The sequence below is a fragment of the Colias philodice genome, chromosome 26 (genome assembly GCF_061535455.1).
Source record: "Colias philodice isolate Cphi_HAF_F1 chromosome 26, ilColPhil1 Martin Lab GWU primary, whole genome shotgun sequence".
Lineage (NCBI taxonomy): Eukaryota > Metazoa > Arthropoda > Insecta > Lepidoptera > Pieridae > Colias > Colias philodice.
Genome location: NC_143111.1, coordinates 1,057,213 through 1,079,411, shown reverse-complemented (window position 1 = coordinate 1,079,411; position 22,199 = coordinate 1,057,213). Strand labels below are relative to the sequence as shown.

At 36.7% G+C, this 22,199-nt stretch overlaps 2 protein-coding genes across 2 annotated transcripts in view; one reads left to right on the top strand and one right to left on the bottom strand.

Annotated features, from left to right (window-relative positions):
• The first annotated feature begins 226 nt into the window (after nt 1-226).
• On the top strand, nt 227-3,093 carry LOC149476738 (uncharacterized). The gene is made up of 6 exons (XM_089711576.1): nt 227-306; nt 694-838; nt 1,218-1,322; nt 1,659-1,779; nt 2,396-2,575; nt 2,993-3,093. Exons 1-6 carry the CDS (start codon nt 227-229, stop codon nt 3,091-3,093), a joined length of 732 nt encoding a protein of 243 aa, XP_089567702.1.
• Nucleotides 3,094-4,165: 1,072 nt separating this feature from the next.
• The window catches only part of RhoGAP102A (Rho GTPase activating protein at 102A), a 43,824-nt gene continuing 25,790 nt past the window's right edge, over nt 4,166-22,199 (bottom strand). The window contains exons 4-13 of the mRNA XM_089711272.1: nt 20,187-20,314; nt 14,887-15,045; nt 11,485-11,632; nt 10,537-11,125; nt 8,678-8,845; nt 7,269-7,349; nt 6,259-6,354; nt 5,729-5,816; nt 5,013-5,287; nt 4,166-4,726 (exon numbers count right to left, since the gene is read on the bottom strand). Coding sequence (XP_089567398.1) covers nt 4,204-4,726; nt 5,013-5,287; nt 5,729-5,816; nt 6,259-6,354; nt 7,269-7,349; nt 8,678-8,845; nt 10,537-11,125; nt 11,485-11,632; nt 14,887-15,045; nt 20,187-20,314 — 2,255 coding nt within the window. The 3' untranslated portion in view covers nt 4,166-4,203. The remainder of the gene's footprint in view (nt 4,727-5,012; nt 5,288-5,728; nt 5,817-6,258; nt 6,355-7,268; nt 7,350-8,677; nt 8,846-10,536; nt 11,126-11,484; nt 11,633-14,886; nt 15,046-20,186; nt 20,315-22,199) is intronic.

Below are 22,199 nucleotides of genomic sequence, written 5' to 3'. Positions count from 1 at the left end.
CTCTTTTTGATGTCGTTTCAAAATTGTAATCAATTCGCATGCAAACTATTTTAAAATCAACAAATGAGGTCTATCAATTATTTGAAGTTGTAATCTAGGTGACAATCACCAATGTCACAATGTAGCGCCCATAATATTTGATACTTATAACTTATAGTTTTACACAATGTGAATCGTTTAAAATTAATAGTGTGATGGAAATTATATAGTTTAAGTAAACACAATCATGGATCATTATTTAACAACGTACAGGAAGGATTATCTCTGGCCCAATTTGCCGGGAGCTGGTGGAGGTGGTATTGCAGAGTATGTTTTTTTACAGTATAAAGTAGGTACTAGGTAGCTTTCCATCCGCGTAATCTTATGAAATTACCATGGTAAGGAGATGCGGTAAAAAGAAGCTTTCACCACTCTCTAGGCTGCTAACTATAGACACAAAAATCATATAATATAGCTACGGTGCGGTGCTAAAAATCATATCATAATAAAAATGCACGCGAGTGTGCAATGTGCATACTGCATAATTAATGTATTTGTTGTACATACTAAATGGAATAACAACAGCTAATGTATTCAAATTGATTTCTTCTCAATCACACACACTATAATATGTTTTTACTCTGTTCAATACATTAACATACGTTGTATCTAACAACGTATTGAACAGATAAACCACTCATTTTTCCCACATAGTGTCCCCAAGCTATCAGGGGAGGAGCTAGCCTTCTACCAGGCATGCATGCAGCACACGAGACCGCCGGACTGCCGCTGCCCGCAGTACTCCGGCGAGCAAGTGCAGCTGCCGCCGGGTAAGGAGGGTGGTTGGAGTCGGAATGAGGTATGGGTCACTTAATTCATTATTTTAGCATTTCTCTCTAAATATTATATGAGACAACAATTTATGAAAGCACCTTTTTAGCTTTAATAGAACTTTTCATATTGTCAGAAAGAAATCCTAGACATTTTCGTGATATCATTTCTACCATATTCCATCAAATTAGCCACTAAGTTTTTGTCAAAGTGCTCCAAAAAGCCGTTACACGTCGACTTGCATAGTCTTTCATATTTATCTATACATTTTAATTAAGCCTGCTCTACGGTCTATGTCTACAGCCTCATCGAACAGAAATGCTTCTACGGTATAAATATTTAAAAGCATTTCTATTATTTTCTAATTCTGTTGTTCAATAACAAAATATATATTTTTTCATTGTTAGTTAATGGGACCGATGTTGGATCCAAAACTGTACCCAGTACGAGTGGCAGCCAGCCCGGAGTCACCCACGTCGCGGTATGATCAGCCCAATGCATTCTTGGACAAGGTAATTATTTTTATTATTTAATTATTATTGTAACTAGCTGTATAGTATTTCTAAAGCTAATGTATCATTCATACGTAGGCTACAACACTGCTATATCATAAAAATCAATTCATTGTTTTTGCGTAAAAGAATAGCAAGTACCTATCCAATATCCATCCATACATCCTAACAAACTTTCACGTTTATAATACTAATGAAATAACAGTACGACTTACTATAATTGTATGTAACTATTGTAACTTATTGTGTGTATTAAATGTGTAAACTTATTTTATGTAATTAACAAATGGGCGAAAGTAAAATATTTTATACTTATTCCTATATTAACTTTCACAGTTACAGTCAAAGTATCCAATGCTGTATAGCATCCTACAGAATGAAGCTTCACCAGAATTGAAACAGAGAATCGATCGTGACAGAAACAAGACGACGTACCAGGTTGATTTCTGCGAATCAGGTTTGTAATAATAAATATTTTTTAAAAGACATATTGACATCCCTAAGGCAGGTATCCTTCCTTTAGGCGGGTAATGATTTTTAACACGATGTGATCCATTTTCCCATTTTCATTTTATTTGTTAGTGTTAGTTTAGTGTTAGATTTCGATTTCGTATTACGAATGTAATTTGTGTACAGTATCTATAATAAAAATAACTGCGTTAAAAACAACCGACTTCTTAAACAGAAAAGTAAAAAATAAAAAAGATTTGATATTATTAATTACTACATATTATTTAGATGTGCTATTTACTAAAAAGGTTTGATGTCGGTGCACGGGCTTAATACTAGTGTTTGGCACTAGGGCATGCACCCGGGTTTAACCGGTTCCGAAAAACCCGGGAAAACCCGGGTTTTTTAATGAACTTGAGAACCGGGTCTGAATAGTATGAAACCCGGCTTTCCCGGTTCTGACCAAAATATTAAAATATGAAGTATTATTTATATTTTGCTGCATTATTTTAAAATCTACCAACTGCTAAGCTTATTTCATTATTTTCATCTTGTCAAGTTCGAATGGTAGATGAGTCACTATTTTCTTAATGCGAATGAACTATAAGTTTATTTAATTGCAGGTCCTGGCGCCAAATTCGAAGGACTTCAACGTGCAGCTGACGAGAGCGGTACGGGTCCGTGCGCGCAGCCCATGCGGCTGCCGGGCGACCCGTGCCGCGTGGGGCCTAAACCCCGCATGACTACGCCTAAGACGATATCCAAGCAAGGGGGAGGCGCTAGCGAGCCACGGGCTAAGTGCGGTGTGTAGATTTTCTTTATTATATAATAATTGTTGTATACTCATGTATAGTGTCGAATAGATTTGTGTTAAATGTTTTCAATAGAATTTGGCTGTAATTATGTAGGTAGGGCAATAGGTACATTATTGCCTATATTAAGATGATAAATGGCTTGTTAAAGTGTATTTGTAGAAATAAATGTTTGAATTTGAATTGGAAAAAATAAAAGCTTGTAACATATACAGATTCTTATTTAACAAAAGGTGAATCTGTGTCCAGTTCTGGCTATTGTAATTTTTTGTTTTATCGGTTAATCAAATGTCTATTTTTGCCCATTAATAATTATAATGATCGTAGTTCTGATAAGTTGATAATTGAATTGAATTGAAGTTGATAATTTCTTAATATTATGCTATGATTATTAAATATGAATTACAGAGACTACGTCAGCCGTGCCTCCGCTCGGTAAAACAGAGTACCAGGATGGAGTGTCGAAACTCGGAGGCATCATCATGCGAGACAAATTACATAGAAGATGAAATAGTAGTATTTGAAAATATATTTCGTGTTTTTGATCTTGGAATTTTTATTAAAGAGAGATCTATAGTAAATTGTTGTTTTATTTATAAGTTTACTAGCTTTCCGCCCGCGGCTTCGCCCGCTTTGTCTAAAACATAATAAATTATATACTAAAACCTTCCTCTTGAATCACTATCTATTAAAAAAAACCGCATCAAAATCCGTTGCGTAGATTTAAAGATTTAAGCATACATAGGGACATAGGGACAGAGAAAGCAACTTTGCTTTATACTATGTAGTGATTTCATATCAATGAGATGGTTACATGTGTAAGTTGAAGAAAGGCTTTGTCTACAGATTATATTAGGATTTTACAGGATATAGGATACATTTGGGAACACGGAGGGAAAAAGATCGCGTGGTCGTTCACCAACACGATGGACAGACCAAATCAAGAACTCATCTGCCACTAATTTTTACACGGTCGTAAGAGACGCCATGGACAGAGACCGGTGGAGGCAAATCATCCGCTCCAGATGCAACCCTGATGCTGACCACGATCCTCAGACATGAGGGACCGACAAGAGAGAGAGAGGATACATTAGGATAACATACAAGTTTTATTTATTTCTCGAAACAAATCGCTTTCGTTATATTACTTATGTTTAATATCTACATTGTTATGTACTACTAGCGGTCCGCCCCGGCTTCGCCCGTGGTACATATTTACGTTTTCTCTACATAAGAACCATCCTCGTACTTCAAGGAATATAATAAAAAAAGAATTATCGAAATCGGGTCACCACGCGTGATGCCGTGACCAAGGAAAACGGGTTTCATTTTTATACATATAGAATAGATGATATTATAAAATTTTCTCATTATATTGTGCAAGTAGGAGGTTATTTACATGATTTCCTGTGGCTGTTCATTATTTTTCTAAGGGTAAGAAATAATTCATCCTAGCAACGTAACCTATAATTATGAAAGTGTGTAACTAAAAATAAAGCAAGTTATCAACATCTTTTTAAACTATCCATTGATACTATTTAAAGAGGTTAAAACTATTAAAATAAAACGAATATAAAGATAAATAGACGTTTATGTATAAAAGCAATGTATACAATGTGTCATGCGGGCCGAGTCTGCGCGCTTGAGATAAGCTCGCCCCGCTTGTAAAGCATTGTGCCCTCTCTCCTCTCTTCTCTCCTTTCTTCTCTTCTTACAGCTTGTTCTTCTCTTCTGACAATCTGATCTTCTCTTCTGACAGCTTGCTCTTCTCTCCTGACAGTTCTGTCATCTCTTCTGACAGAATGGTCATCTTTCTTGCTTGTGTCGTTCCTTTTGACTTCGTGTCTGATCTCTTCCCGCCTCGTGTGGTCCGTTCTGACAGCTATATCACTTTTTCTGGCACTTTGGTCACTTTTGATACTGTCACTTCGGACGTGGTCACTTCTGGCGTTGTCACTTCGAGCGTGGTCACTTCTGGTACTGTCACTTCTAGCGTGGTCACTTTTGTGGTCATTTCTGACACTATGGTCATTTCTTACTTCTTCCCGCCGAACTTCACGCGATATTCTAGTGGCGCGGGAAATGGAGGTTTCGTCGTGTTGCCTCACGATTACTGCTCTCGCATCTGAGGTATTGCGTTCTCTGTAATGTATCAAAAATAAATTAGCAAATAAAATAAAGCTTGTACAAGAGAAATGAGTATAAAAAGTAAAAGTAAGTAGATATCTAAATGATAAATTGAAATGCATTTTATCTTTTTATGGTTTAAATACACAACAATAAATTCATAACTGTTTAGGAGTTAACGGATTTGCAATTTAAAATTTTAGCACTGGAATTTGAGCAGAATTTTTTCAGTTCATTTAACCAATGTTTTTTCTAAAAATGAGTTAATTATGATGATTTTATTAAGTAATTAGTTACTCACCGTCCAAAAGCAACGAGCCTTTCAATATCCCTCTGCGAGCGAGTAACTACCGGCGGGGGGCTGGCCGGGGGCGACGACCCCGCGGACCCTGCAGACCCCACCGACCCCGGCGACCCCACGGACCCCGGGGACCCCAGCGACCCTGGTGATGCTGGTGAGGATCCCACTGCGGAGTCCCGTTTGGCTGAACCGGAGGAAGATGCAGAACGACGCCGAACTGCTGGTATGTGTAGGGAGGCTGTGATCACACACTCGTCTTCTGAACCAACACCCGCCTGGAAAAGCAGGTATAAAAATGAAATGATGGTAATATAGCAGTACAGATATGTGTCTACGTAAGCGCTTATTTTGAAGTAGGTTAAGGTACAAGAAATTCAATATTCAAATTATGAATTTGCAAGTGGTACAAAGATTACCAGATGTTAGGTACGGGATAGCGAAAATGACAAGAAAAGAAAAAAAAAAAGCTTTTCAAAGCGTACAATCAGTTCAGAACATTCTGATCTAAGATACTGATAATATATTTTTTTATGTGTTTTAACTGCACCTTATACGTTGTGATTAAATAAATATTTTTTAATTTCTATCTTTAATACGAGGAAAGATATTAAAATAGGACAAAATGATGACATAGAACATAATAGCACAGTATTACAATATCTATAAATAATATTGTAATACTGTGATAATGGTTTATAATATTAGTATATTTATACCTCGTTATAGTCACTGGCGGAATCATTAGAGTCGGCCGCTGAATCTCTAGCCGCGCTTGCCACACCACTCTCCTCGCTGCTACGAACCCTTCACAAATAAATAAGAAACTTTCAATAAAATAAATATCTAAGTTTCAAATATCTAACTATATAGTATTCTACTCGAGTATCGTATTCTAGAAGTATCGTAATGGGAGAAAGGCTTAAGGCCCTGGATCGCCTGTGCGTATCGTAATGAGAGATGGGCCTTCCACTTCCCTACGTTAATTACATGCATTTCATCAACGTCAGCCGGTATTTGACAACTTAAAACAAAATTAATTATGATTGTGTGTAAAAACATAAATTGTAAAATTGTACCTTCTAACGTCTACAATGAAGTAATTTGTTAAACTATTTTCGACATGTAATCTGTTAAAATTTATCCTATTCTACCCTTGTAACCTGACAAAAAATATTTCAGGGTAAATCTCAATTACACTACTACAAAAAAATAATAATTTTACATTATAAAAGTAACAAAAACTTACCTAGTAACAATAGTCATAGCTGAGGAGAGCGAACCGGCCGAAGCGTCTGACACAGTGTCCCGCGCTCGGGTGCGTCTACCGGTGCTGCGGTCATTCCTGTAAAACATAATTTATCATTATTAACACTAAAATACAATAAATTGAACATTTTAATAGTTTTTCTTTATGATTTAAAAGCGTTAAAATACTCAGGAATATTCAAAAGTTTTGGCATCCCTCAAGGGTGTATAATTGGGCCAGTATTAAAGTGAAACTTTTATTACATCGTCTCAAACTTTTTGGTCTGTGTAGCGCATGTCGCGTGACGGTCGGCTGCCGAGTAGGTTTATAGCAGTGTTCGGAACCGTTCGAACAGTTTCACTTTTACTGTGGTTTCTTAAAACCACACAACATTTTTCTTTTTTATATTTATTTATGGATGCAATTTAGAATATTTAATCTTGTCACCGAAATGGGATAGCAAAAGTATTTTATTACCACGAGAAATGAATTAACTTGGAGTAAATATATAGACTTGATTAATCTTTAAGCTGGAAAAGTTTTCAATTGCATGTAAAATGTAGTGTTTAATAATGTTTCGCAAGTATATTGTAGTTAGCAAGCGTAATGTGAATGTGTGTGTGTATTGGTTTTGAAATTAGAATTTTATAATTAAAGTTAAAAATTAAAAGGAAAAATCGATATAACTGTTTGTGAAAGTTTATTGAAGTGGCCACGATAGCGCATGAAAATACACATGTATTTTGAGATTTTTTGGCAAATTTTTTAACTTTTTAATGTCAGTTTACATGTGGTAAGTATATCCTGTTGTGTTACATGTAATATAAGGTAAACGAACCTGTTAAGTCAAATTATATGTGGTTGTAAATGTTTTGTTGTATTATAATATGTAATATGGAATACCAGATTAATTATTAAGACAGATTTTAAATTATGTAAAATGAGATTATGATAAATGTTAGTTATATTGAAATTGGCCATAGGTTAGATATAATATACACGGCACGTACGTGTTGGGTGTAGCGGCGTGCAGGAAGTGTTCCCGCGCCCACACGCGGCGCCCGTCGGCACTCGCTTGGGCCTCCGCCACTCTGTCGTATGAGTGCATGCTTTATTGACGTGAACATTATTATATTGACAGGGAGATAGTCACATTTTTGAAGTGAAACTTCTTTATCGGGGTTGGAAAAAAAATTAGTGTAACATTTTTCCGTTACGCGCCATCTTGTTCTTATCCCTACCACGCGTGATTCGACGTATTTCTGTCAAGTTGCATAATATAGTAAATTATTTTTTGAAATAATAAGGTTTTAAAGAAGTTTCACTTCTTACGTATGTACACTAGTACACGCACACATTTTTTTATTTAATTTGAGTGACTGGTGGATTCTGTATGAATTTTTTTATGCATGCTTTATTTAATTAGGAAATAAAGTAAAGTTGTCGAAATTATTAGTTGGGGACTATTTGAAATTTATGTAACTGGTTCAAATTGTATGTAGATTTATTTATTTTGAGATGCGGCGATTCTAATAGGACAAAGGTGGACATATTATATCATGTTTTATTAACTGACAAAAAAGGGGCTCGATATATAAAAATAGACAAAAATGTATATGTGTATGTAGATAAAGCAGTAGAGAGTATAGATGTAAACGTAGATGTTGACATAGACGTCGATAACAACATAGAAGTAGATGTAGATGTAGATTTCAATGCAAAAAAATATAAAGATAGTGTCGATGTGAATATTAACGTTATCATAAACGTTGATGACAATACTGTATCTGTAAAAGTAGTTGAAAATAGAAATGTAGAAATTGATGGAGATGTTTATATACATTATTATGTAGGTGTAGATAAAACAGTAGTAGCTATAGGTGTTTTTGACGTGATAACGTTTTTAAAATCGTTTTAGTTGGGTGACATGTTCAGAAACTTGTGTCACACCAAAACCTCACGAGCGCGATCGCAGGTATAACGAGAGAGAGACGGACCGATCTCCCGTCTCATCTCGAGCGCTGCCACCAATAAGACATTATCACGTAAACATCTCGATCGTAAACCTACTTTACAAACAACCAATTTTTTAACAATAGATGTTTAATGTGCAGTAGAGCACTAGACACCCACTCGGCGCGCTTGAGCAGCAGCGAGTCGAGCAGCGCGGGGTGCTGGCGCGCGAGCAGCACGTACGCGTCGTGCAGCAGCTCCGCCGGCAGCGCCCACAGCTCCACAGCTCGTACTAATAGCTCAGCACAGCACTAGACACTCACTCGGCGCGCTTGAGCAGCAGCGAGTCGAGCAGCGCGGGGTGCTGGCGCGCGAGCAGCACGTACGCGTCGTGCAGCAGCTCCGCCGGCAGCGCCCACAGCTCCACAGCTCGTACTAATAGCTCAGCACAGCACTAGACACTCACTCGGCGCGCTTGAGCAGCAGCGAGTCGAGCAGCGCGGGGTGCTGGCGCGCGAGCAGCACGTACGCGTCGTGCAGCAGCTCCGCCGGCAGCGCCCACAGCTCCGCGTGCCGCTCCACCAGCTGCCGCACCACGTTGATCACGTCCGTGCGCTCCGACAGCTGCTCCGCACTGTGGACAATAATGCTCAATTTATTAGAATAATGTGGAAGGCGTCGGTCGTCTCTAGCACAGGTTTATAAATTATACCTAGTTGAGGCGATCGTCGAGTTTGTATAATTTATGTCAATGTATTGTTACTCAATAAATGATTTTTATTTAAAAAAAAATAATGCTGAATTTGATATTTTTGGTTTTATGACATTCAAATGCTTCATACTTAGATTACAAAATAAAATACAGATGGAGCATGTCAATCATTCATCGCCCTTGTCAAAGAAAATACGAAATCAAAAACGAATACGTTCCTCCGCTAGTGCTATAGCGATTCTAGTGTCATGCAATACGTCAAAAGGGGTTTGATATTTTAGTAAAAAAATGCTGTCTTGTGATATTAAAACGCTGTAAAACTTGTTCCCGAAAACAAACAAAAAGATAAAACATCGTTTTACAGATTTTCTGTAGATTATTTGGCTTATTTAATTTTGTATACAAATAATAATTTTACAAATACGAAGGAATTCAAAACTTCAACGTATGCTGCCAGTATTTTGAAAATGAATTTGCCATTTTTTGGGGTAAAATGGTTAAAAGATATTCGGGGTAGTGCTGTTGGATTTTTCGATCGTGAATGTGATTATTTGTATAGTGCAATAAAAGTTCATGGTCATTATTAGATTATTTTAAAAAGTATTATACATTTTTTTGTTACTTTTATAAAAAGCGTCATTTTCGCTTGCGATTTAATTCATGTGAACACATGATGGATATGATGAAAATAAAATGTCCCGCATTCTCGACTAAAAACTACCGCTATTCGCATTCATATGTTTTGAAAAATAAAAACTTTTTTTAATGTAATTTATTTAATAAATTTAATGTAATTTATTTAATAAATTTAATGTAATTTATTTAATAAATTTAATGTAATTTATTTAATAAATTTAATGTAATTTATTTAATAAAAATTGAATAAAATTATTTTGTCCATGTATAACTTTAGTAGATAGGTGATAAAATAATTTTTACAATATTATAAAATAATATCAAAAACCCGAATTTAAATATTAAAATAAAAATTAAAACATGACTGCTAATAATTTATGTAGCCTACGTCACTACCACCACAGCTACCTTCATAATTCAGATGATTGCAATGACACCTCATAAGTCACAACTCAAAATCGATCCAACAGTTTATACTGCAGGGCGTGTCAAAGAAATATTATACATACATACCTACACTCGAAAAACATAACCCTCTTTCTTCCGTAGTCGGGGAAAATTTTGGGATAATTTTCAATATCTGGTAACATAACACCCACACAGAAGCACCGTGTACGTACAGTGCAACGGCGAAATGACAGCACACATAGCTTTATGGAAATGACGATAAATTATTCGGTTTAGTTCGGCAACGCTCCATCTGTCTTTTATTTTGTAATCTAAGGCTTCATAAATATACATTTATAAAGAATAGAAAAAATTACGATCACGAGGCGGGTGGCTGAGTTGGTCAAGCGTCCGCCCCGGATTGGCGTGGAAGGATGCGGGTTGGAGTTCCGAATCGTGATCGAATTTTTTCTGTTTTTTATAAATTTATATTGACGGGTGTGTGTGTGCGATGTGTGCGGTGTGTACAGTGTGTGTGTGTGTGTGTGCGGTGTGTGTGTGTGTGTGTGTGTGTGCGTGTGTGTGTGTACCTGGCCGCCTCGCCGGGCCCGCTGCGGTGCAGGATGTTGGGCGCGAACACGGTGGCCAGGTTGGCGGCGTCCATGCGGTTGTGTGCGGTGTGTGTGTGTGTGTGTGTGTGTGCGTGTGTGTGTGTACCTGGCCGCCTCGCCGGGCCCGCTGCGGTGCAGGATGTTGGGCGCGAACACGGTGGCCAGGTTGGCGGCGTCCATGCGGTTGTGTGCGGTGTGTGTGTGTGTGTGTGTGTGTGCGTGTGTGTGTGTACCTGGCCGCCTCGCCGGGCCCGCTGCGGTGCAGGATGTTGGGCGCGAACACGGTGGCCAGGTTGGCGGCGTCCATGCGGTTGTGTGCGGTGTGTGTGTGTGTGTGTGTGTGTGCGTGTGTGTGTGTACCTGGCCGCCTCGCCGGGCCCGCTGCGGTGCAGGATGTTGGGCGCGAACACGGTGGCCAGGTTGGCGGCGTCCATGCGGTTGCCGGCGGCGTGCGCCGCGAGGTGCGCGAGGAAGGCGAGCAGCGCGCTGAGCGTGTCGCGGTGCGCGGCCGGCAGCAGCGACACGATCAGCCGCAGCGCCTCCCACTGCACGCTGCGGTTGCTTATCTCTGAACGACAATACAGTTTATATACGTCGCCGTGAGATTGCAAACAGTTTGATTGAAATCTAAAATTGTGATCCGTAACAGCTTTTTTTGCTGTAGATTGTAATTGATATACAATATGATACGGATCAAAATTTTTCGAAAAATTGCACAATGCAGGAACAGCTTGGATTTACTAAACTGGAAGATAAGCTGGAAGATATTAAATGTTTTGACAAAAATAAATATATAAACCAAAACATTAAATTAAATTTTTTTAGAAAAAATCATAAACAAAATGATTTCCACAAATTACAGAATTAAAACTTAATTTATCAAACATTAAGAAATAGTGACAGACACATCGAATAACCTTCACTCACTCTGAGTCTGCAAGAAGGCGGGGTACAGGTCCCGGCACAGCAGAGGATCCGGGAGGTCCCGAAGGAACTCCTTCAATAATGTGGCCACGTCGTGTGGAAGAGCTTCATCTAACGCTGCTTCTTGACCCCTCTCCCATTCTTCACGTAGCTGGAAAGTTGGAGGAACTAGGTCAGGTATTTGATGGTAAGAATGCTTTGGAGCATTAGATGTTTTTTGTTGAATTATCACGGAAATAGTTCGAAATGCTGTCACAAGAGTGAATTTAGATAGTATCATAGGTCTATAACATGGTCATTGGTTTCCTATGATGATTTGGAGGCCTATAAGTCACATTGCTATTTTAACAAAATTAAACATCAACTAATTAGTGTAGAAATGTATCCAAGATAGAGTTTTGCGATTTTATAACAACTGCCACGAATTCTAAACTGCTGTAAACATTTATACTCCCAAAACCCACATTTTCAACATTGTAAATTCCTGTTTTGCCGCATGTGTCATATTTACAAATACCTATTTTCTTACACAAACAATGATTTATGAAGCGTATTTAGAACAGGAAATTAATATAAGTGCATATCTAAAATCTTTGGCAGGGACAATGTTTCTGGTTTGATAAATTGTGTAAAATGACTTGTGCTGTGATAGACGAATCACTTAACATCTTAAGCGCTGGGAGGTTGCCAGGTGCGAGATGGAATATCCTCCCACTCCTAACAGTCATCTCTTTAAAATTACCATATTTCAAGCTGGTTGTTAATGTTGAAAATATTTGTGCGGACCATTAAGAGCGCTCGAGTAATTTTTGGGATTGTTTTCTGTGTATCGTTGACTTGAACTTTAGATTTACTCATGTTGAAGAGATATTTGCTCTTAGAATTTCATGCAAAACCTGCGCTTAAGTGATTGGAATTGGGAATATGGTTAACAGATAATTTATGATACCTACCTAAAATAAATTATCATTTATCAGTAAGAAAATCCAGATCTGATACATGTGCGTCAATATCCCTTAAACTCTTCGTTGAACAATCGGAATAATGCGAACTTTAAGTACCTTTATGTTTCTCGAACGATCTACCGATTGAAATCTATCTCATATATTGCACCGTTTAGATTACAAACACTGGAGGACTTAATAAATTATACCAATCTGGGCCAACGGCTATTCAGTATTCACTGTTGTATGAAAAGCTATGCAAATTGAGAAAACATTCAATTCTTGAGATATCTATTTTAATTTCCGCTGTGATTCAATTACCTCCAACCATTTTACTTTTAAAAAGGTAATCGTTTATTTCTTGTGATAGTGTTTAATAAATGTTTGTCTTAACAATCTGTGTTGTTAACAAAATGTTTGTCTTATCAATGTGTGTTTTAACAATCTTTAGGAACACCGCTTTTATCATAAAACGGAAAATTGCATTCACCGATTGTGTAAAATTGTTCTTTTACCAACGAACAAAACATCGCAATGTTTACATATTCTCGTTCTAAAAAATCTAGTTCGATACACTAGCCTCTAGCGGAGGCGTAAATACCTATCCATCATTATTCATTGCAATTTACATATCAAGCATTTGAGCCAACGGATATTGTGCGATTTTTGGCAATCTTTTAATTATTTCATTATTTTGTAATTTGTACAAGAAATGCCCGATGAAGTACTTTTAGAGTTACTATTTAGAAGAAACTAATTACAATGTTACATTTAATTAATCGTTAGCTTCATTTGGTATTGCATCGCGATGGCTAGAGCTTTATTATCTTTGCTTTTATTTAATTAACCAAACTAGTCTTTTTATATCGACTTGTTTCTTCAAGTGTTTAGAAACCTACACGATTGAAGATTAAAAGTTCGTTTCTATCGACCCTCACCAAATTTTTCTAATTTCCATTTGATTTGAGTTAAGGAGGAGTTATTGAATAGCCCCTCCTCTAAGGCATGCCCCAAGTAAACAACACGGTCTATTACTTTATCCCAGTATAAAGAGACGTATTTCGTCATTTCTTACTTTTAGATAAGGCGTAGTGATATCTTAGAAATGGTTTTGTTTACAAAATTATTGAACATTCATGAACTGGACCATTTTACAATATGCTAACGACAGGTGCCCTATTCCACGGTACTTTAAAGTTATAATCTTTGTTACTTCTGTAAATATTCTTGCCAATTAAGTACCTATTATTTAACTATTGCTGACTCCTGACATACAGGTTTTTACCTAGTTTGGAAGTCAGAGACTTCTATATTTCAAAATGTAAAATTTTTTGTCAATAAAGAATTTTTATTTATTTATTATTTAAACAAACGTTTGCTTCCGAACGTTTTGTAACTAATCCTATAGATTTACGCGCTACCGTGCCCATCTAATTCTGTAAATGTTTGATCCCGAGTGTGTTGATTTCCACTTCATAAACCAAACCAGACTTACGCTTGTATATTCTGTCATAGCAACTGGCCGGAGTTTGTTACTTTGTTGAACTGTTGCGAGTTAATTAGTGTTTTGGTTCGCGTTATGACGTATTTAATTCCGCTAATTATAGCCCGGTTTAGTGGAGTCGCGATTCGTGGAAGTGGGCTTTATTGAAAACTTCTCGTGTAACTGAGCTGTGTTTTGGGTTGTTTGTTATAAGAGAAGTGAATTACGTACATTTAAGATACTTAACAAGGAAAAAGTCGTGTGGATATTGATTATCACATAAATAAATAAATAAATAATAAATAAATATTATAGGACATTATTACACAAATCGACCTAGTCCCACAGTAAGCTCAATTAAGGCTTGTGTTGTGGGTACTAGGCGACGATAGATATAATATTTAATAAATACATATATAGATAATAACACCCAGACCCAAGAACAAATAATTGAGTTCATCACACAAATATTTGCCCTGACCGGGGATCGAACCCGGGACCGTCGGCTCAGTAGGCAGTTACTTTACCACTGCGCCAACCGCGTCGTCAAACATAGTAAATACCTACAGAATATTAAGAAAATTTTTCATGCAGTAAGCGACTAATGATAATGCGAAAACTTTTTTAAATATAAGTAAAAAAAAAACATCGATTTTTATGTTCAGTTCAATGATTTATGATTTTCAAAACATTTATATCCAAACTATCAAAGTAAAAAAATCTATACTAATATTATAAAGCTGAAGAGTTTGAGCAAACTACTAGTCCGATTTGAAATAATTCTTTCGGTGTTAGATAGCCCATTTATCGAAGAATACTATGGGCTAAGTATATATATATTATCATCACGCTAAGACCAATAGGAGCGGAGCAATGCGGGTAAAACTGCGGGGCACAGCTAGTACATCAATATTATACATCTTATTCTTAAAACATTTAGCCTTCAACCATAAAGGTACATTAGCAGTTAGCACTAACCTGTCTAACTCTCTTCTTAGAAGCAGACACACGGAAGAGGCCGAGGGTGGAGACGTGCCGCCGCAGGTGCGCGAGGCAGGCCGACACCAGCGCGGGCACCCGCGGCCCGCTCTCGTCCAGCCCCGACCAGCCCCAGTCGCCGGAGTCGCAGGATTCACTCTGCAAACGTTACCTTAATGTTGTGAATACTGAAGTATACCTATTTATTTATTTATTTTTATTTATTTATAACACTTCATTGTACAAAACAATATAGGAAATTTGGTACAAATTAGTGAGGTACAAAAATTTTGCACAATAGGCGGCCTTATTGCTACACAGCAATCTCTGCCAGGCAACCTGGTAGGAAAGGAAATGTGAGAAGAATAAGGATAGCGCAAAAAATAAATAAAAGAAAGAATATATTTAAAAAAATGCCTACATACTACATAAACTACATATACTGTACATAGATACCACATAGTTATAGAGGAATAGATTATTATAGAGGAATAAGAAAAACTATATGAGAGCTGGATGATTGGAATGTTAACAGTGTTCAACGAAATTGCTAAGGTTTATCAAATACTGAAGCAGTGTATTCCTTTCAAGTAAGGAATCATCAACGTAAACAAGATTATTGGAATTGAAAATCAAGTACTACTAAAAATTTTTAGGCTTATGAATGAATGTGTTCTGGTTTGTATTGACAGCTCTTTTGCCCTCATGTATCATAAAAATTCAATTATTCATATTCGAGAAATTGTAAATAGATTCTACTATTCTGCAATTCGTTGTTCCTGCTATTGTTAATTGGCTATTAAAACGACTCCAGAAAAAATCGTTAGCAGTTATGGAAACGTTTACGGTATTCATTTTGAGTCATCAATCCGACGTCAGCGGAACACTTACGCTGATTTGTAGCTAAACAGACGTAAAATTTTATTATACCGCATAAATCTTCTTCCTGCAGAGGTAAGTGGTATTGCAACTCGTAAAAAGAGAAAGCGCCCAAAGTTCAGGGCCATTTTCGGCTAGCAACCGGCTATGCCTATTGGTGGTTTATTTCTGGACATTGGGATGGGCGAGGCGTCATCGTATAAAATTATCGTGGCCTTAATGAAAGTAAAGGCCAGCCAGGTAACCAGATACCTGTGACGTCAGCGTGACGACGAGCTACGTCAAATCTGACCTATGAAGACTTTTCTAGCGATTGTGTGATGTTTCAATTATCTAACTGGGCTGTCACGGGAACAGCTGGCTATGGCTGGACTCGTTTTAATAGCTTTTTTATTCACTCCCAGTCAACTTCCGTATTAATGTGAGCATCGAGAGCTCCAGATTTACTGTAAACACACGAAAATGTTGAATGTAAACATCTTAGCTATAATCGCTTTGATCGATAGAATATTATTTTATTCGCAGACTTTGATGTTTGTGATTTTTAGACTGGTAAATATTTAAACAGTCTGAGCTTCGGGGAAATTGAATACATAGATATCATTATAGTACTGGCATTTTAAAAGCAATTAAATGTTTCGTTCTTCCTTTTCTTCTTCCGTTAGTTTAATATCATCATAATTCCAATCTCCCTTAGGAACATCTTTGTTAGGACATATAATGACTACCATAAATAAAATCTTGATACAGATAACTAGAGATAAATAGCAGCTATTTATTCGGTATATAAAAATCGAATTAAAACTACCAATTCCGCTCAAATAATCGTAGAACATTGCACATTCCTTGCAATATCTGCATCGATATTAAACCCGATGTTAACATAAATCAATTGGCGCCTCTCAATATTTACGAGAATTTCGGTTTGTGTAAGCAATAAGACGTGCAGTTTCGGCTGTAATGCATCCTCCGTCGCATAAATCATCGGAACACCCTCTGTCATTACATTGATCTATTGACTAAACGTTAGTTGGCTCGTCTCATGTAAACGCATGACGCCTACGACTCGTCTGTGATTTCGTCTGCTTTGTCGAATACGTATCATTTACTTCGAATGTCTTTATGGATTTCTGGGAACAATCAGCTTTGTACATAGGACTAAATCTGTATTGAACAGACTTGCTTCAGAGCTGAAAGAAGTTCTCTAGTCTTCATGAATTACTTTATTTATAGGAAATACATTGTTTCATCAGTTATCTGGTCAATTCTCAAGTGCAAATTTCCAGAAGATAAAAATTTTCACGTTGTATTTTAAGCACATTTTCCTCATGTCTTGGCTTTGCTACAAAAACGATCTTTAGATCATATGATTCACATAAATGATCAGAGTGTATTGCCTGCGTCACTGTTGTTTATTTCTATTCGATATCAACATGTCCATTGACCAGAAATAAGGTGATAGTTTATAAAATGATAAATTCAAAGAAATAATCTACGGCCAGATATTAAACATCGCATTTGTAGATTATATGGTACAAATACGAACATGTATGTCTTTCATGACTTACATGACGATGAAAAAATGTGTCATGGCAGGTAGTAATTCTAAAAGTACACCAATCTTGTGAAATTTATTAGGAGAATGTATCCTCAATTACCACGTGCTTTATGACTATAAAACAAACTAGGTGCAATTATGGCCTTAATCCATACTAATCCATACTAATATTATAAATGTGAAAGTAACTCTGTCTGTCTGTCTGTTACTCAATCACGCCTGAACTACTGAACCAATTTGCATGAAATTTGGTATAGATATATTTTGATACCCGAGAAAGGACATAGGATAGGTTTTATCCCGGAAATCCTACGGGAACGGGTTTTTCTCTGAAAACGCGGACGAAGCCGCGGGCGGAAAGCTAGTTTTAAATATTTGACAAAAGTAAGTTTGCAATCTAAATACAAAGAAACATGGTAGAAAGGAAACAATTTCTCAATCAATTTGTACAGGATCACCGTAATAAACAAAATCATCCAAACGAGCACAAATATAATGTGAATTTCATATTAGAATTTTCCAATAGTTGCTTACATTTGCCGACATTGTACCAATATCTAGGAACGATAAATCAGCTCGGCCAGCGAGTAACAGAAAACAAACGTGACATTAACGTGTATTACTAGTGTTTATGGCTATTTCACGGTTTTGTTGAAAATCAAGCCAACTGCCAGACGTTACGCTTTTAACGCTTTTATTTAATTTGCTGGAGTAATTTTAGTACAAGGCGAGCATTAAAGGTCTTAATGTAAGCCTCGTTGGTTGCGGTGGATTTTAATGTTATTCAGTTTTGTATATTATTCTTTTCTTCGGAATTATGTGGTATGGTACAAGCAAAGTTTTGAAGAAGTTACAATAGATGTTTCTGAAATATTTAGGTCCAAAAACTACTGCCTTTTGAATGAACGAGCTTTCATCACCTTGGGATTGAATGCTACGAAACCATTTGATACAATCAGACGGTTATATGGACTGCGCAGTTGGTATAAAAATTACGGTATTTTCCCGTTTTAGCCAAAGCATAATGTTGCACGTCGTTTAAGAATGTCTTAAAGAAATAAGCGTGAAAAAGAAAGGTCATGGGTTGAATGCGGGGCGGAGAATAAAATTGTCTTGCATGAAAGTTAAGCTATTGCATAGCTTCTATCGCGGGCCTTGTGCGCGGGGACCGAATCCAGAAATTGCGTAACAAAAAACCTCACGCTCCCCACTCCGACGGGCGCGGAGGTGTGGCTTGAAGGCATGCTACGCAATAGCTTTACCGCGGTAGTCCAAGTCAAGATAATTGCTTAATTTAACTTAATAAACTACCCAGTGACATTTATCTATTTAATATTTAGCTTTATAGCATTGAAATGCTTCAAATTCACCTTACCGGGCGAAAGACGCGTATTCGAATCAGCTCGTGTTTTTTTTTCTGTTCTTTAAAAAAATCTCATTAATCTATTTTAAAATAAACCCCGTTTTAAACCCGTTAAAAGCGACAATCCCGTAAACGTGCGGTGCATAGTGGATAGGCCCAGGTGCACGCTACGTGTGTTGGCGCGCGCGCCGCAACTATTTCTGATCCAAATCGCTAATGCCAAACGATATTCAGTGTTTGTGATTATTCATTTTTGTGTGATCTTTGAAAGTTTTTTTGTAGATACTTAAAATCTAAGGCGGAAAAGTTTTATTTAATCTGTGGTATTATTAAAAATAACGCGAAAGTCTTTGGGTAGATGGATGTTTAGTAGTTTCACGGAAAAATGGCAGGTCAGAACTGATTGACAATTTAGGCCCTTTGCACGATGTTTTTGTGCTGAGCAGTTTAATGTGGATTTTTTTCTTCAATCTGTGGTATTCTGCTACTATTAAACGAGAAAAATTGTAATTAGTTTCACGCAAAAATAGCTAGTCAAAACAATAGCTCAATGACTGAAAATTGACAAAGATAGTCAGGAGCATATGCAATTTACCATGTTTTTTACAGGAAATCATATCATTTGATATAAAAAATCCAGTTTTCCATAGGACTTTAAAATGAATTTTTAATTTTTAAGTCAGGAGAAATCTAAATTAGATCTATCCCTTAACATTTGAAAAGTTATAATATATTTTTTTTCCTCTAATAATACCATTTAAAAGATAACATCTCAATTCTCACTACACACGTTTCAAAGTCCGTTCGGCATATATCACATAATTTTACACTATTATTAAAACACAGGTTACCGGTCTGTTTGTTTATAAATCTCGTAAAGTAATTCTAATCTATTTCTGTTTCCAGAGTGTTCGCTCGTGCCGATGTGACGTCATCGTTCAAAGATAACACAACTTTAGGAAAGTATTTGGCACCTGATAAAATAATTGATGTATGTACCTTCATTCTAATAAGATCAAATAGAAATACTAGGTGCTTAATGTGTCTTTCAAGTGCAAGGCATATCTTACGTATGAAAGACATTTTATCATCTATCTAGAGAGAGAACCCAGAAGATCTATATCAAAGAGTTATTTCTGGTTGCCTACGTATTCTATATTTGTATTCGTCATATCAAAAACAATAGTGATAGAGACATGAAAAATATTCCACAATATCACTTTCTGTTACTATAAGAGTTGATTTCATAGCTGATAAGTTCTGTTAAACATATCTGTTAGAGAAAAAGCGCAAACATTGAATGAAAATTTACATCAAAAATGATCAATGAGGGTATCAAGGACATTATCAAAAAATATCCTTAAATAAACGAAAAAGCGATAGATACGTACATATTATGTCGCCACCATTTGTACATACTTGTCTGTTTGTGTTTATCTGTATTTTATGTTTATTTATGTGTGTGCAATGAAGAATTATCTATTTATCTATGTCACTCACATCATCCCCTTTCTCGAGAGCCCCGAGCGAGGCGAGCGAAGCGCGCGACCCGCCGTGCTGCCGCCGCAGCGCGCGTTCTGTTTCCACGCACTGCGATAGCGGCACTCCGAATATACTGCCTGATGGTTCTGTTGACAAAATTGATACCTATAGTTTATTCTAAAAAATAATCTATACTAATATTATAAAGCTGAAGAGTTTGTTTGAACGCGCTAATCTCGAGAACTACTGATCCGATTTGAAAAATTCTTTCGGTGTGATAGCCCATTTATGGAGGAAGCCTTATAGGTTATATATCATCACCAACACGAGCGGAGCACTGCGGGTAAAACCGCGGGGCACAGATAGTAGTAAATACAATAGGTAGTAGAAGGTAGAACTATGAATAAGTTGCCTAAGGGTTCGGTGACAAAGTTGATACCTATAGCTTTATTATAGCAAAATAATTGTAAATAAATAGGTAGTGGAACTAGTGGAAGGTAGGGCTCTGAATAGGCTGCTTGATGATTCTGTTGACAAAATTGATACCTATAGCTTTATATTGCAAAAGAATTGTAAATAAATAGGAAGTCAAAGAAGAACTCTGAACAGGCTGCATGATGGTTCTGTAGACGATAAATAAAATACTTAATATTGCACAAGATAGATAGAGATAGAGTTGATAGATGTAGTAGGTACGCCAAGTAGAATTATAGGAAGGTTATGCAAATAAACATTCTTTTACTTTGAAGATTTATCAGAATATCTTCCAATTATTGAGGATGTTGAAGTTCCTCTAATAAATGTTACAATCAATGTAACTTATTTTATACAAGTTGCAAACTAGTAACTTGTTTAACGAGATACCAATACCACCAAAGAGAGCAATAATTATAGAAGACACCATAAAGATTAAAAAGTCGATAAAATTGAAATTACAATTGAACTATCAGATCACGAATAAAGAACTCAGTAGGTATCATTAAGTACCCATTATATTAAGTCCTCACACATAAAAATCAGCCCAATTACCATTACGGAAGACTGTAATGGCTTTACAACTAGCGACATTAAGTCGGTCGATCTAAAAGCGCCGCCATTTCGCATTGTGTAGATTTAGCGCGCCGAGAATAGCGCGGCCTTTCCTGCACTGGGTATTATTATGCGTGAAAAATATGCGTGCTAACAATTAACTGATTCATTGAGTAGTCTGTAATGTGGAATTTAGAAAAACAAAATAAGTAATAAAAATAGAAAGAGAGCTTGGAGAGGATCATAATGATCATGATAGTCTTAGCCAATAGAGCAAAGTTATCTGTTATATTGTTTTGTGAACAGTTGACAAAGTAAATGCGTAGTAGTGATCAGACATGTTCGATTTAAAAAGTGACCCTTTTCTTCCGCTATGTAATCATTCAATTCATGCTTAGGATTTACATGTGTTGCCACTATGTTGCCACGCTTATATCTGTCCACTTCATTAAAGACGCTTGCTGACGCAGTATCTTTATAAATAACTGCAGTTTAACATGTAACGCAATTCAATTCTGTGTTAATTACTGCTCCTTCAACATTGCGGTCTGTAACTCGAAAGAATGGCGAGTGATTTTGACAAACATGACCCAAATTTTTGATAAGGGAACTCCAAAATCACTTTCACGATGTATTAACGAAAATTGGCCGTGTTTCAAGTAAACAAGAATACATAAATTTATATTGAATTAAAAATAAATACTACTACGCCACCGCTAGAAGAATAGTGCGATGTTCGGTATGGCTTTGTTAGAATTGTTTCTTATAGGTGACAAAATGGATCCATGACGCATAGTGTCCTAGTTTTAATGTTCAGATATTAAGTGGGTTACACGTAAAAATTTCTTGTGACAAACGAAGCGGAGGATCCGTAAACTGAACATGATGACCTTCAAATGAAATGTGCTATTTGCGAAAACTGTTACGATTTATAAAGAACAAAACATCTTTTGAGCATACAAGCCACAGTGGAAATTAAAAAAAAAGGTTTTTTTAACTAGT

Excerpts from the sequence above, each read along its gene's own strand:
- LOC149476738 (XM_089711576.1), top strand. The coding sequence starts at position 227 with ATGGATCATTATTTAACAACGTACAGGAAGGATTATCTCTGGCCCAAT. Across the intron at positions 307-693 it reads GGTGGAGGTGGTATTGCAGA|TGTCCCCAAGCTATCAGGGG; the intron begins GTATGTTTTTTT and ends TTTCCCACATAG. Across the intron at positions 2,576-2,992 it reads CGAGCCACGGGCTAAGTGCG|AGACTACGTCAGCCGTGCCT; the intron begins GTGTGTAGATTT and ends TATGAATTACAG.